This window comes from Schistocerca gregaria, chromosome X (assembly GCF_023897955.1).
Source record: "Schistocerca gregaria isolate iqSchGreg1 chromosome X, iqSchGreg1.2, whole genome shotgun sequence".
NCBI lineage: Eukaryota > Metazoa > Arthropoda > Insecta > Orthoptera > Acrididae > Schistocerca > Schistocerca gregaria.
In genome coordinates this window covers 373,588,877-373,604,989 of record NC_064931.1, presented here as the reverse complement: position 1 = coordinate 373,604,989, position 16,113 = coordinate 373,588,877, and the positions used below count along the sequence as shown (strand labels likewise).

At 39.0% G+C, this 16,113-nt stretch overlaps 1 protein-coding gene across 19 annotated transcripts in view; it reads right to left on the bottom strand.

Annotated features, from left to right (window-relative positions):
• The window catches only part of LOC126299135 (uncharacterized), a 450,753-nt gene that overhangs the window by 275,447 nt on the left and 159,193 nt on the right, over positions 1 to 16,113 (bottom strand). For all 19 annotated transcript variants that reach the window (XM_049990880.1, XM_049990898.1, XM_049990882.1 and 16 more), the window contains exons 9-10: positions 12,216 to 12,311; positions 5,563 to 5,658 (exon numbers count right to left, since the gene is read on the bottom strand). In XM_049990880.1, coding sequence (XP_049846837.1) covers positions 5,563 to 5,658; positions 12,216 to 12,311 — 192 coding nt within the window. The remainder of the gene's footprint in view (positions 1 to 5,562; positions 5,659 to 12,215; positions 12,312 to 16,113) is intronic.

The following is a 16,113-nucleotide window of genomic DNA, read 5'->3' as shown; positions in this document are numbered from 1 at the left end:
GCATTTGTTTGTTGATGATGGTATGGTGTATGGCAACATGTTGAAGTTGAGTGACTGTAGGATGATACAGAGTGACTTAAGACAAAATTTCTAGTTGGTGTCATGAATGGTAGCTAGCTCTAAATGTAGCATTAGCAGTGTCCTGCTTGACACAGTCACGTCATTTAAATATCTGGGCGTAACATTGCACAGTGATATGAAATGAAACAAGCACGTGAGGACAGTGCTAGGGAAGGCAAATGGTCAACTTCAGTTTACTGGAAGAATTTTAGGAAATTATGGTTCATCTGTAAAGAAGATCACGTATAGGATGCTGGTCTGACCTATTCTTGAGTATTGCTAAAGTGTTCATGATCTGTACCAGGTCGGATTAGAGAAAAACATCAAAGCAACTCAAGAGGCACACTGCTAGATTTGTTATCGGTAGGGAATTCCTGGAGGGAAGGAGATGTTCTTTTCAAGAAACACTATTGAGAAAATTTGGAGAACCAGCATTTGACTCTGACTGCCGAACAATCTTACTGACACCAACATAAATTGCACATAAGGACCATGAAGATAAGAGATGAGAAATCAGGTCTTATACAAAGGCATATAGGCAGTCATTTCTCCCTTACAGAACAGAAAAGGTAATGACTATTAGCGGTACAGGGTACCCTCAGCCATGTGCTGCATAGTGGCTTGCGGAGTCTATATGTGCATGTGGATGTGGATGCCTGAACAACCATGAGTGAAGGCAAATGCCGTTGTTCCCTACACACAAAATGCCAGCTGCAGATCTCTAATGTATACACCATTTCTGTAAAGTGATAGAGAAATGAGTCTTACAGTTCTCATCTGTCTGACTTAGAAAGTTTACAGTAGTTCTCTAGTGTCACCAAAGTTTGTCAATGAAAAATCGAAATTTCGTTATCTAATACTAAAAAAGCTGTTAATACAAATAATACCCAAAACTGGTGTGGTTTCTCAATCTGATTATGTCTATTTTGTCATTGTATGCTAGATAAAACAAAATAGGCCTTTCTAATATTGCAGCAATTCTGTAACACACACGAAATAAGCAAGACTGTTTTGGCACAAATGATCATTTTTATAACACGACAGAATGTAATTCACAAAGTACCAATATCAAATGCCTATTACGCATACTAGAAGCAAAAATCTTTGTTAGGAAACAGTTTCACATTTCATTCATACACACCAGTTTCTCAAGCATGAAATCAAAAAGTAGTATAACGAGATTTTTATATAAATTTGGAATCGTCTTATTCTTCCATAATTTGTGTGATGTCCCCGTTTCGTCTGCTTCCTCGTTCTAAAAATCTTGTCATCACCAGTTTTGTAGCTATTCCTGGCATTGTCAAAATTTGTTCACCGATTAACTTCACTGACCCGGCCAGAATCACTGGTTTAGTTACCCCGTGATTAATATGCTGTTAGGCATTGTTACATATTTGTACAAAACTTTTATGCGTTACTTCCAGATTAGAACTTAAGTGGCTGCTAACCGCAGACTGTACAACTAGTCCTTAGTAGTTCAGCGAACTGGCCAAAAATTGTCTGTCCAAATTTAATTTTCTTGGATACGACAAGAGGATAATACGTAATCTTTTTCACTTGTTATTCCTGTAGTCGTTTATTTCCATTCTGGTAGACTCAATCTATGGATTTTGCTAGTAATTATAACAATATTGATCATTTGGAAACCCAACAGCGATTGGCATTCATCCATTCAGCTTTACTCCACTCAGCTCGTATAGCATCATCCCCTTTTATCTGTGGAAAGTTTATTTCTAGATGTGACGAGGATTCTCCTGACAGAGACAACACGTACACTATGCACGCATTCAAAAATCAACTTATGATTCATTCAGAAATGAACTTAATGTGCACTGGATGCTAGGCGCTTTGTGAAACAAGTTTTTTTTTTCCTAGAGAATTTGAATTTGGTGCCCCCCTTTTCCCAGACACATCTAGCTGCTTGCTGCAACTGCTTGCATAGCCAACAGCCACATTCCTGTAGCCAGAAGGGGGAAAATCTACTACTCAAACGCAACTCAACAGTGCACGAGCAGGAGCCCGCTCGTGCCTGCTAACACAAATCAAATGTAAACAGTCATGACTTCATGCTCATCGGAGGCAATTTGTTATTATGAAGTATTGCATAGTCTTCCTAAAGCCTTTGAAACATTTGCTGTTGGCAGACACTTGCAAGAGGACTATGTGTCGTCGTCGTATATAGCGCATTTCCTTTACAATTTAAGTTATTTTCCTTTTTTTCCTCTCATTTATGTTTTATTGTTGAAGTATTATTCTGCAGTAGCATGATACAGTAATATCCTTTGTTAGAGTAACGGTTCTTACCAGTCAAAATTACAAAAATTTAACTGAAAACTAAAACAAAGAAAAATTCCTGGAATTCTAAAAAATTCCCGGGTTTTTTCCAGTTTTCACCCAGATGAAAAAATTCTCAGGTTTTCACGGCTCTCCCGATTTTCCCGGGTCATATGCACCCTGTATGTGGCAACATAAATACTTCCATAACAAGACTGTGACAACATAGTGTACATTTGCAGTTAAATGCAAGGGCTTTAGTTTGAGAATACCACTGATGGCTTCCTGAATGAAGAATGCATGAAAAGTGTCTAGTTGAAGGTCTACAAAATGTCTATCTCATCTCAGAATTAGAGGTGTCAACATTGTGAATTATTCCACATATTCTGTTTACTGACAAATCAATATTTATTCACAATGAAACCAACACGTCACATTCCTCAAACACGACAAGTGACTGTAAGACTAGTTGTTTCATTTTTAATGTATGGTGAAATATTACTGACAATCAGTTCACAAGCCCAGTGGTTGTCAACAACCATCATAAGGGAGTGAGGTCTCAGCAATTCCTTCAGAAATTAAACTCTGGGACATTCCAACGGAATTTGCTATCTCAGTCTGTGAACTGCTAGTTCATTTCCCATGAATGATTTAACTAGTCACAGATGCATCATACTGTTGAGACAGCAACTTTAATCATTGAAATTACCACAAGTACTACATAATTGATGCTCCTGTGATTAGAAATGTAATCATGATTCTAATTAATAGCTATACAGCAAACCCACACTAGGAAGCAGCTAAACTGGCAGCCGGGAGGGGAATATCAGTTCTCCCACCTTTAGTCCAACTTTGTCAGTTGCACTCAAGTGCCCACTGTTGCCAAAATGTCACTTCTGCCATAGCTGTGACCTAGGTAATACATAAGAAGCAACAGCTATCAGAGAGACACCTATTGTTGACAGGGTTATGTGGCAACACACAACTTCATTCACATTGCAGCAGGCACAGCTTTACAACTTTGTTGCTAACCACAATCTGCTTGTGTGTTCACTGTGTAAACATGATGTGCATCTGCAAAGAGAGCTGTGACTTTCATCATGTGCTGCTGCTGTTCTTCTTTGCAAGTTAAGATAACTCAATTACAAGACATACTGGGTCAAACAGAAGTAAGCATATAAAATGTATAAAAATTTATTTGCAACCTTAAAGATAATCCTAGATGAAATGAAGTCTTACTGGACTACAGACTACAATTGCCATGTTGTTATTTCTCTTCCCTGAAGTTATACACTGTTCCCTCTCCGCTCACTTTCCTATCATCTCCCACTTTTGTTGTCCCTCCTTAAACTTTATCAATATGAGGCAGAACACTTGCCGGACAAACAGTATTCTATTTGTCCTGTCTCATATGCCGATGTTACTTGTAAGAAGCAAGACTCCAATTTTTTCCCCCACAGAGATTAAAACCAACATACAGAGATAATGAATGCTTAAATGGTCATGTAGTTAAAACAGAAATAGTTACATAATTTAGATGAGTAGTTACAGTTCATTCTGCTGCAATATACCTTATTACCCGCACAAGCATATATTACTAAACAGGAATATAGCTGTAGTTGCTATTTCAATATAGTACTTCAAAAAATTTGCTTGGTGAATAGTTTCACTGCCATTATACAATGTTTAAAAGAAGTCACTGTCTATTTCTGGTCACATACAGGGTGACAATTATTGAATTATATGACAAAAAGCTAAGTTACTTGCAAAATATGGTGTGCACACACTTTTTTCAACATGTAAATATCATTACAGATACTTGGATTTAGATTGTGACATGTTCGACATGCCTTCCATCATTGGCAATGATGTGGTGCTGACAAATAGCGAAACTCTGCATGATCCTCTGTAGTGTCAGAACATTGATGCTGTCGACGACTTCCTGAATGGTTATTTTCAGCTGCAATGGTTTTGGGATTATTGCTGTGCACCTTGTCCTCAATATAGCCACACAAAAAGGAGTCACATGTGTTCAGATCCAGAGAATATGGCAGCCAATCAAGGCCTATGCCAGTGGCCTCTGGGTACCCCGGAGCCAGAATGCAGTTGCCAAAGTGATCCTCCAGGACATCAAAAACTCTCCTGCTTCAATGGGGTTGATTTCTGTGTTACATGAACCACAACTTGTTGAAATCAGGGCCACTTTGAATAATGGGGAATAAATCATCTTCCAAAACCTTCACAAACCGTTCAGCAGTCACCGTGCCATCAAGGACTATCGCACACTGCTAACTACACAGTCACCCGTTGAAGGGGATTCTCAGTCCCCCAAATGTGCCAATTTTGCTTATTGATGGATCCATTCAAATGCAAATGGAAATGGCTGACTCCAAGAAGGCACAGGCGCATGTGCCCCATGCCCAACAAAGCAGCTGGGACATCCTAACGCAATCTGTTCAGAAGTTATATTGATTTTATTTCATATAGCTCAATAATTGTCACCCTGTAAATCTTTGTTGCAATATGCTTTATGCTATCCATTGATTTCTGTAATTGTGACATTTTCAAATGAGTGCCTTGTAATTCATTGTGGTTACATGTCAGACACCATTGTTCAGCAGATAGTTTTCTGGTTCGGCTAGACAAGCATGGGCATTTGGGACAAAGGCTTCTGACATCTAATGACTGTGCTGTATGGTGAGAACACAAGAGGGAGAATCATGTGGAAAATGTGGAAAAGGTACAGTCTACACTCGCATGTCCCTGCATTAGTTTCAGGTTTCTATAGCATAATTTGTATGTACAATTGAGCAGAACTGCCTTTTTCTCTTTCTGTGTGTGTATTTGACAGTATCTTTTGCCCAGAGCCTCAATTATTTTAAACAGTATATAATTATCTAGAAAGCAATGTATGATACTTGTCTGACAAATTTAATAAAATACTTCCTAGTACACACACACACACACACACACACACACACACACACACACACACACACACACACACACACACACACACACACAGATGCAATACAAAAACTGTAATGATTTAGGTACAGAAATTAGGACATATATACATCAGTAATTTGCTTTTCTGTGCAGAATTACTGAATGGAACAAGACAGGGAACAAGTATTCTTATCAAGTTCCCTCCACCACACACTCCATGGCAGCTTTCTTAGTACATAAGGAATCAGCCAAGGATACATAAACAATTAGAGTACTCACCTCAACATTAACTTTATCAGTGGCCATAACTGCTTTTATATTTCCTTTTGTATCAATGTCAGCAGCAGCATCAATGTTTACTGGGCATTCAGAGTCCTAAAACAATACAGAGTGTCTTATAAACAACATACCAAAATGTAAAAACGGCAATGGAAAGTCCTGAATGGAATATAAATATGGAAGGAATAAAGGTAACAGCTCACCATATAGTTGAGGCACTGAGTGGTCAATGGAGGCATAAACACAATCGAGACATCTTTCCCAGTCTCCCTCTTCCTCCATTCCATATCCTCCCCTCAATCTAATCATCCACATCAATGCACACTGAGCCCAATTCAATGTGCCTGTGGCCAGAAGGAGCTCATTGGTACTATATTCTAATCACTTGGGCCTGCTACCTCTGCTTCCCAGCCAGCATAAACCCTTCCCCCCAAACCTCCCTCTCAACATCTCCATCTCCTCATTGCCCATACTATCCAACACAACCCCACACCTCAGTCGAGATATAGACCATTCACAATGTAGTCCAGAATGAGATTTTCACTCTGCAGCGGAGTGTGCGCTGATATGAAACTTCCTGGCAGATTAAAACTGTGTGAACGACCGAGACTCGAACTCGGGACCTTTGCCTTTCGCGGGCAAGTGCTCTACCATCTGAGCCACCGAAGCACGACTCACGCCCGGTACTCACAGCTTTACTTCTGCCAGTACCTCGTCTCCTACCTTCCAAACTTTACAGAAGCTCTTCTGCGAAACATTGCAGAACTAGCACTCCTGAAAGAAAGGATATAGCGGAGACATGGCTTAGCCACAGTCTGGGGGATGTTTCCAGAATGAGATTTTCACTCTGCAGCGGAGTGTGCGCTGATATGAAACTTCCTGGCAGATTAAAACTGTGTGCCCGACCGAGACTCGAACTCGGGACCTTTGCCTTTCGCGGGCAAGTGCTCTACCATCTGAGCTATCGAAGCACGACTCACGCCCGGTACTCACAGCTTTACTTCTGCCAGTACCTCGTCTCCTACCTTCCAAACTTTACAGAAGCTCTTCTGCGAAACCTTGCAGAACTAGCACTCCTGAAAGAAAGGATATAGCGGAGACATGGCTTAGCCACAGCCTGGGGGATGTTTCCAGAATGAGATTTTCACTCTGCAGCGGAGTGTGCGCTGATATGAAACTTCCTGGCAGATTAAAACTGTGTGCCCGACCGAGACTCGGACTCGGGACCTTTGCCTTTCGCGGGCAAGTGCTCTACCATCTGAGCTATCGAAGCACGACTCACGCCCGGTACTCACAGCTTTACTTCTGCCAGTACCTCGTCTCCTACCTTCCAAACTTTACAGAAGCTCTTCTGCGAAACCTTGCAGAACTAGCACTCCTGAAAGAAAGGATATAGCGGAGACATGGCTTAGCCACAGTCTGGGGGATGTTTCCAGAATGAGATTTTCACTCTGCAGCGGAGTGTGCGCTGATATGAAACTTCCTGGCAGATTAAAACTGTGTGCCCGACCGAGACTCGAACTCGGGACCTTTGCCTTTCGCGGGCAAGTGCTCTACCATCTGAGCTATCGAAGCACGACTCACGCCCGGTACTCACAGCTTTACTTCTGCCAGTACCTCGTCTCCTACCTTCCAAACTTTACAGAAGCTCTTCTGCGAAACCTTGCAGAACTAGCACTCCTGAAAGAAAGGATATAGCGGAGACATGGCTTAGCCACAGCCTGGGGGATGTTTCCAGAATGAGATTTTCACTCTGCAGCGGAGTGTGCGCTGATATGAAACTTCCTGGCAGATTAAAACTGTGTGCCCGACCGAGACTCGGACTCGGGACCTTTGCCTTTCGCGGGCAAGTGCTCTACCATCTGAGCTATCGAAGCACGACTCACGCCCGGTACTCACAGCTTTACTTCTGCCAGTACCTCGTCTCCTACCTTCCAAACTTTACAGAAGCTCTTCTGCGAAACCTCGCAGAACTAGCACTCCTGAAAGAAAGGATATAGCGGAGACATGGCTTAGCCACAGCCTGGGGGATGTTTCCAGAATGAGATTTTCACTCTGCAGCAGAGTGTGCGCTGATATTAAACTTCCTGGCAGATTAAAACTGTGTGCCCGACCGAGACTCGAACTCGGGACCTTTGCCTTTCGCGGGCAAGTGCTCTACCATCTGAGCTACTGAAGCACGACTCACGCCCGGTACTCACAGCTTTACTTCTGCCAGTACCTCGTCTCCTACCTTCCAAACTTTACAGAAGCTCTTCTGCGAAACCTTGCAGAACTAGCACTCCTGAAAGAAAGGATATAGCGGAGACATGGCTTAGCCACAGCCTGGGGGATGTTTCCAGAATGAGATTTTCACTCTGCAGTGGAGTGTGCGCTGATATGAAACTTCCTGGCAGATTAAAACTCCGCTGCAGAGTGAAAATCTCATTCTGGAAACATCCCCCAGGCTGTGGCTAAGCCATGTCTCCGCTATATCCTTTCTTTCAGGAGTGCTAGTTCTGCAAGGTTTCGCAGAAGAGCTTCTGTAAAGTTTGGAAGGTAGGAGACGAGGTACTGGCAGAAGTAAAGCTGTGAGTACCGGGCGTGAGTCGTGCTTCGGTAGCTCAGATGGAAGAGCACTTGCCCGCGAAAGGCAAAGGTCCCGAGTTCGAGTCTCGGTCGGGCACACAGTTTTAATCTGCCAGGAAGTTTCACAATGTAGTCAATCAAGTCAATGTAGCCATGCAGAGGTGTATGCCTAGGACGACAACTCATACAAAAGCTAGAAATATTCCCAGTCTCGTTTAAGTGCCTATCAATGATTCAATGCCTCAATTATATGGTGAGTTGTTTTACTTATAGCTTACATGATTTATATCAAAATGAAAAACATACTATTTCAATAAATATAGCCATCTTAAATCATCTTCACATGGACAACTGAAAGCAATTAAGGAAAAAGAAACAACCAAATGTACAAATCAGGTACATCAACAAAACAGAATAGAATAGATTTACATTACAATTATTAAAAGTTTTCTTCACATTCACATAAAAATTGCAACACAAATTTGGGGTCACAGTTACTGAAAAGCTTGAATTATGTTGTCATCTTCTGGGGGGCCACACAGTAAAAGTGTAATGGAAACTTGTGTACTCACAAGTGCTAACAGTATGATTTATATATGAAGCCACTATGGGCTATAACTACTATCTGCTTGTGTTGTTAGTTTCTATAATCTCATCTGTGTCCTTTCATCTCTATATGATAATTTTGTCAAAGAAAATAGATAAACCAATCATAAAATTAAAAGCAAACAGGTAACTGATTTTAATTATAACTGGGTGGAATTTCTCAAGGTGAGCTGTACTTGTAACTCCATTAGTACTGGCACTGTGGTTCTGAGAATAAAAGTATTAAACTGCAGCATTAAACAGGTAAGCAGAGGCAACTGAGCAGATGGATTGCAAGAATGGCTGGGGATGGAGAATGGAGGTTTGGACAGCACAGAACACATATTCAAAACAGGACCCAAAGAAAAATGCCAATATGTTCTTAACTATAATGCCCTTCATCTTTTAAAATATGCAGCAGTAAGAACATACCAATTTATCATGATTATTTATCCATTCAACAAGCACAAGCAGAGTGGAATCAGAAGCTCAGAATGAAGTACTAAGTCAGTTCATTGCCTCACTACTTAGTGAAGCAATTTGCATGTGATAAATCTAAATTTATCTTGCTCACCACTTCTAAAAAAAATAAAAAAAATTGGAAAGCTGTGTAGGACTAGTTATAAAACAGTTTTTCCATTTTGTCTGTCACTGAAGTGAACCTACTTGTCTCGTAAACAGCTGATGAGATTCGTCTGACATTTCCCTGCCAATAATAAGAAAAGTTTTTCAATGAAGTCAATGTCCACAAGAGCCAAACAGCATTCTTCTAGACTCTGTAACTCTACACACAAAATATAGAAATAACTCACATCTATTTATGTTTCATTTATCAGACAGATAGTTAACTAATATGCAGCAGAAATGACCAATAAAACTGTGGACAATTTGAACCTAACAGTAATTGAGTGAACCATATAATAATGACTCAAAAATAACCAGTCGAGAAAACCGTGTTTATGAATACAATACTTCAAAATTACCTTCAGGGAAACACAAATGATGAACTGCGTACACTAGGGGTGTCTGTCCCTCACCAACTATTTTACACACAGCAAAGACACTAGGTGTATATGAGCTCAATGAAAGTTCATGACATCAGTTACTTTGGTAGCACATTTCTTTGTTCACTGAAAAACAGAAGTTCTCCTCTTTTGCAAATGGTATTTCTTTGTGTTGTTGATTTGTGAATATTCACTCAAAACAGGTTTCAGTGACACACTGCAATAAAATGCCACTGGAATGCAAAACATAGCTCTACAAACAGAATAGGAGCAGAACTGAACCAATGGCCACCCACCACCAGCAGTATGCCATCATTTGGAACCTATGGAGTCTTTTGACAGAATACTCTCTTCAATACTTCCTTACTAAAGAGTGTTCTCAAATTGAGATCTAACATATCCATTAGAAAACTGGAGCAATGATCTATCAGCTCTTCAAGCACATCTGCAGGGGCACTTCACTATTTTCAGTGATTTATTACCCTTAATTTTATTTTACTCAAGTGCAATAAGCACAATATCTTGCTTTCAAAACCAATAGTAACTGTTGAAATAACAATAATTTGATAAAATTTAGAATAGCATCCCCCATACACAGTTTCAATAGGTAAAAAATGAGGAGCTGTTTATAAAGATAATTTTCTTTGTAGATAACTTACTGCCATTTTTTCTACCCTTTCTTTAGGGCTTTGCACAGCCATGAAGATGACTACACACTATGACCACACTATTAGACAGCAAAGCACTGTCATTTACATGGTGAGATATTCTGAAATAAATTGGAATCAGGACATTGCCAGCAATTCTGTTAACAATAAACAGGAACACACCACTTATGTGTACACACTAGCAGTTTCACCACCAATATTACTTTCACATTTAATATGTGACATTCTGCTGGAGATACATGAAAAGTCATTATACAAAGGAACAACATTGTGCTGTAACAACTTATCAAAGTCTTCACTAAATTCATAAACAAGCTGCTCAGATGTAGGAAATAAAATAGTGAGACAGACTAACTTGTGTATTACAGTTGTGTGCTCAGAGGGGCAGCATTTTCATTCAGGTCTCAGTAATAAAATGAAAATGTCAGTATTAGAAAAGGTACAAAAGAAAAAAATCTATCAGTGAGTTATTAACCCCAGGAATACCAACGCATTTTTCGTAATGCGCATTACCAAGTGGGGGTATTTTATGCTCATCCTTAAAATAAAAAAATAAAAATAAATCGTTATTTGTTCCTGACTTGCATCAACATCATACTTCTTAACACATAATGATATGTAAGTGGGAGTAAAGCAGCTGGATATATCTTTCAGCCCACTCTTAGAAATAACAACATGCTTTCACTAATGTGTACTACCAATGGGAGGATACTTTTTCATTCCCATTTCTGAAAAAAATTTCTGAAATGCAAATTTTGTTAACTGTTGTTGACTTTTACTCTCAACATACTATTTAAATAGATACTGATGTGTCAGTAAGGCCCAGAGTCTGAAAGTACTGAATGTGACATTCATTGGGTAATTGACATCTGCTCCTTCAACTTAAATTTTTGGGTTCACTTTAACAGAAAAGTTTGAAACATTTGTGGAATCTAGAAGAACAAATCATTAAAAACAATAATATTTTTTCAATATTTTAAAATGTGAAGTAACTGACTATACTGCAATGTTTTCACAAGCTGAGCACCAATTGACTAGCAAGTCGCAATGCACTCAAAGGATACACAAGCGCACACTGTAAGCAAACATAACAACATTGTACCTAGCCTCTAAGTAGGCTGAATGGCACGAATAAGTGTCAGTGTGGAAACTTTTCAAAAGAAAGTATCTTGTTAATGACGCATGCTAGAATACTGCAACAAACACCACTGACATTTTAATTTACCCTATTTTTGATCTGTTACTGCTAACAGGCATTTTTTTCCATTTAAAAAACTGTATGTATGCAAAAGAAATACACTTCCTAAACATTATTACAATCTGTTTATTGGCTAACAAAGAAGTAACTGACTACCAATCCAGTATGTGAAAACCACACATCAACGGCATTTTCCATTTCCACAACGTTTACAGTGCAAGTTTTAGGTGACTCACCCTGTATAATTATCTAGTAGGCAATGTATAATACAGACAGAAAGAGAGAGAGAGAGAGAGAGAGAGAGAGAGAGAGAGAGAGAGAGAGAGAGAGAGAGACACAGACAGGTATGACTGCATATGAAGTGAACAGAGATTTTTACTGGGGTGATGTGCGCAAGCGAGATACACACACACACACACACACACACACACACACACACACACACACACACACACACACACACACACACCAGTAACTAACTTTCTTTTTTCTCTTGTGCAGAATTGCTAAATGGAACAACATGGGGAACACGTTTTCTTAGTCTCAAGTTACCTCCTGAACACATTCCATGTCAGCTTTATTAGTACATAGAAAATCTGCAGAGGATACATCAACAATTAGAACACTTACCTGATCATTAAGTTGATCGGTGGCCACAACTGCGTCAATATTTTCTTTTATATCAATGTCAGCAGCAAGATCAGTGTTTTCTGGGCAACCAGCATCCTAAAATGACACACAGTATTTTATAAACAACAGATAAAAAGACAAATATAGTAATGGAAAGTCCTTGGTGGAACATAGATAATGAAAGAAATGAATGTAACAGTTCACCATGTAGCTGAAACACTGAGTAGTCAATGGGGGTATAAACAAGACTGAGACCTTCTCCCCGAAGTCTTCCTCCATTTCATCTCCTCCTCCCGACTCACACTTGCACATTAATGTGCACTGAAGTACAATTCAACCCCGCCTGTGGTAAGAAGGTCATTGGTGCTACATTCCAATTCCCTGTGCCTGCTACGTCTGCCTTCCAGCTGTCTGCAACCCTTCCTCCAGCCCTCCCTCCCATTCATCACCTCTTTTACCCACTCACCCATTCTATCCAACACAAGCCGTTGTCTTCGTCGAGCTACAGTGTAGTCACAATGTAGTCGTGCAGGTGTATGTGCATAAGTAAATGTGTGTGTGTGTGTGTAGCTTGGAAAAGTGACTAATCCCAATATGCTCAGTCTCATTTATGTGCTTATCAAGGTGAACTGTCATATTTATTCCTTACATAATTTATAGCAAAATAGAAAATGTACTAATACAATAACTGCAGCCATTTTAAATCATCCTCACATTGACAACTGTACAAATTAGATTTGTCGCAGAAAGACAATTCAATATTTATATTACAAACTATTATTAAAAAAATTTCTTCACATTTATTGATCTCATTCATTAAGCCTAAAAAAAATCATATGAACAAGTTGATACAAAACATGTGAACCACATTGTACACTGAAAAGCTATACAGAATTAGTTAGAAAACAGTTTTTCCATATTCTCTGTACCTGAAATGAACATATATGTCTCGTGAACAGTATTTCAGTCCTGATGCATTCAATTCACTTTAATATGCTAATTTTTTGCATAGAGCAGAATGTGCCTAACACAGAAATGGAATAAAGTTTAAACATTTAATTAATAATTCATTGTATAATGTGGAAAAGAGCTTACACATTAATACTGCATTACAGTATACATTAGTTATTCATGGTTCTTCAAATACACTACTTTTAACACAGAGACTATACAGCCCTACAATGTTTATAAGTGGCACAAAAACAAGAAAAGAGGTTGGGCATAGAGTGGCACTAAAGGTGTGGACATCAAACTGCCCCACTCCGTGTTACAACAAACAACTTATGCATGGTGTCGGTACATCAAATGAAGTGGTTTGTTTGTGAGCATTCTGTTTGTGGGCATTTCTCATTTTCCATTATTACTGATGTGCAACAATGGGCACTACAGCATTGTTCTGCACCTACAAACAACCTGTCGCAATCTGCGCGGTGAAGAGTTTTTCCTTTTTTTCCGTTAAACAATAGTTTTACCCGGCAAGTTCAAGCATTCCAAAGAAATACACTAACTTCATTATTTTCTGGCAGTTTCAGTTGACTAATAGCACTTCAAGTGATAAAATGTTGTCGAGCAAAAAGTATGTGTTGCTAACACATCACGAAAAGATTCAGGTAATCGAGGTGAGTGAAAATGACAAACTCCCTGCATGTGAAATAATGTTGTGTTTCAAATGAGGTAAAACACAACTTTATGATGCTTTAAGAAACAAGGATAAGATACAGGATGAATGGATGAAAGGGAATGGACAAATGAAAAAAGGCGAAGAAGACAGGAAATGAAGAAATTAATGAGAGTGTATGGGAATCATTCATAAGTGCTCAAGCAAAAAACTTACCTCTGTGTGGACCCATGTTGCAGAGTGAGGCTCTGAAAGTCGCTAGATGACTGGACAGATTCAAAGCTAGGTATAACATATGGAATGAAGTGTGTAATGAATCTAAGAATCTGTAGGAAAGTGTAGCAACAGAATGGAAAACAATAATGTACAACCTAATGGCAAATTATGACCCAAAAGACCTTTTCAATGCCAATGAAACAGGACTGTTATTGTGTACTGCCTTCAAAATCTCTAGCAATTCAAGGTGAGAAGTGCACCAGTGGAAAAATTTCCAAGGAAAGACTCACTGTACTGCTGTGTGGAACATGTTAGGTAATATGGAGAAGCCACTGCTGACTGGAAAAGTAGCAAAACCACATTGTTTCAAAAAATAGATGTCAGTAAGTTTCCAGTCACATGGTGAAGCAATAAAAAGGTGTGGATAGTGAGTGGTTATGGAAGAATTGCTGGGCTCTCAAAATGCCAAAACAAAAAAAAGGAAATTGCGTAGTTCTGCTTTTCCTAGACAATGCAACTTTCCACCTAAAAGTCAAATTATCAAACATGAAATTGACTCGGTTCCCACCAGTTGCAACCAGCCTCATGCAATCCATGGACCAGGGAGTTATTTACACATTCAAGTCGAATGATAGTCAATTACTGAAGCAGTCTCTTATTCTTGGTGTCGAAGAAGCAGAAAGTGCATTTTCTCTTGCCTTGTCAGTTTTTGTCCTGGATTGGCTTGGCAGTAAGGGGTATAAAGCCTGAAACTGTTACCAAGTGAGGTCAAGAACAAGACACTTCTGTGGGTATTGAAGCTCAAGAAAATGCAACACAGCAACTGCTGAATTAAAATACAAAACATTTCATACAGTGCAGATGACTACATTTAAAGTTACTACTTTTTGTGAACTCATTCCATCTTTACTTCAGCAACAAATTTAACAGAAATCCACAATAGAGAAGATGACCAGAAAGGAACAAAGGAGGAAGAGGAAAAGAAAAATGATGGCTCTAGAAAAATTAATATGTATGAAGAAGCATAGACAATGTTCTGCCATTAGCAGCACACACAAATTTTCCCAAGCTGTTAGAACTATCGTATAGTGCAAAATATTGCATAGAAAAAAAAAGTTTTTTTCAGGAAATTCAAGCAGGTTTCCCACCTTGATATGTGATGAAAAAAGTGGAATGAAAAGCAAATAAACACAGGAATAATACGTGAACACATACAACAATAAATGAAATTAAAGTTAGAGTAAAAACACAAATATACTGTGTTATTTACCAATTAGTGTAATTGTGTAGTATTCTATTGTACAATATACAGTAAATGAACACCTACTATGCTGTAGTGAAGGAAGATAAATTTGTGCATAATTATAAATTTGTATTTTTATGTATGATATCTGATAAATTTTATGTAACCTAGTGAGTTCTGTGTAATTTGGAAACTTTTCCAACTTGGAAAATTATTTTAGTCCCATGTGATTTCATTTTGATCAAGTTTTACTGTACAGTGGTAATTCACCACCTTATCTGATCAATAGCTGATGGCAGCAACATAACAAACATCTTATATCCTACCTTGTTTCCAGGAGGGAATGACTACTGCCTTTTTTCTAAAATAAAAATACTGTTCATCAGAATAATATTCATTAAAAGTAAGGCTTAAAAACTGAGGTGGCATACCATTGTGTCCTCTATCTGACCAATGACCATGCTATCTTCCATACGATATACTTCATGTAAGCACATGTAAAAGGGGAGATACTTCTTGGTGGAGTCAGTGTTTAGACTTCATGAAAGATGTGAATGCTGGACTCTGGCTGAGGTACTGTTCTCAAAACAGTGTTCCATTCCATCCTTTGCCCTGTTCCACAGTGCTAATTCTCAATAAGATAGTTCAATCCTTTTGATTCATCCACACATTTATGTAGCTGGTACGGAATTGTTTAATGAAATAAGAAAGTCTCTCCAAGCCATCACTCACCTTTCGTGTCGATAGAAGAGAAACGTGTATAATTAAATAAAGATCTGAGATGTAAGTACATACAACTTTTCTACCGCAATGACTTCTGT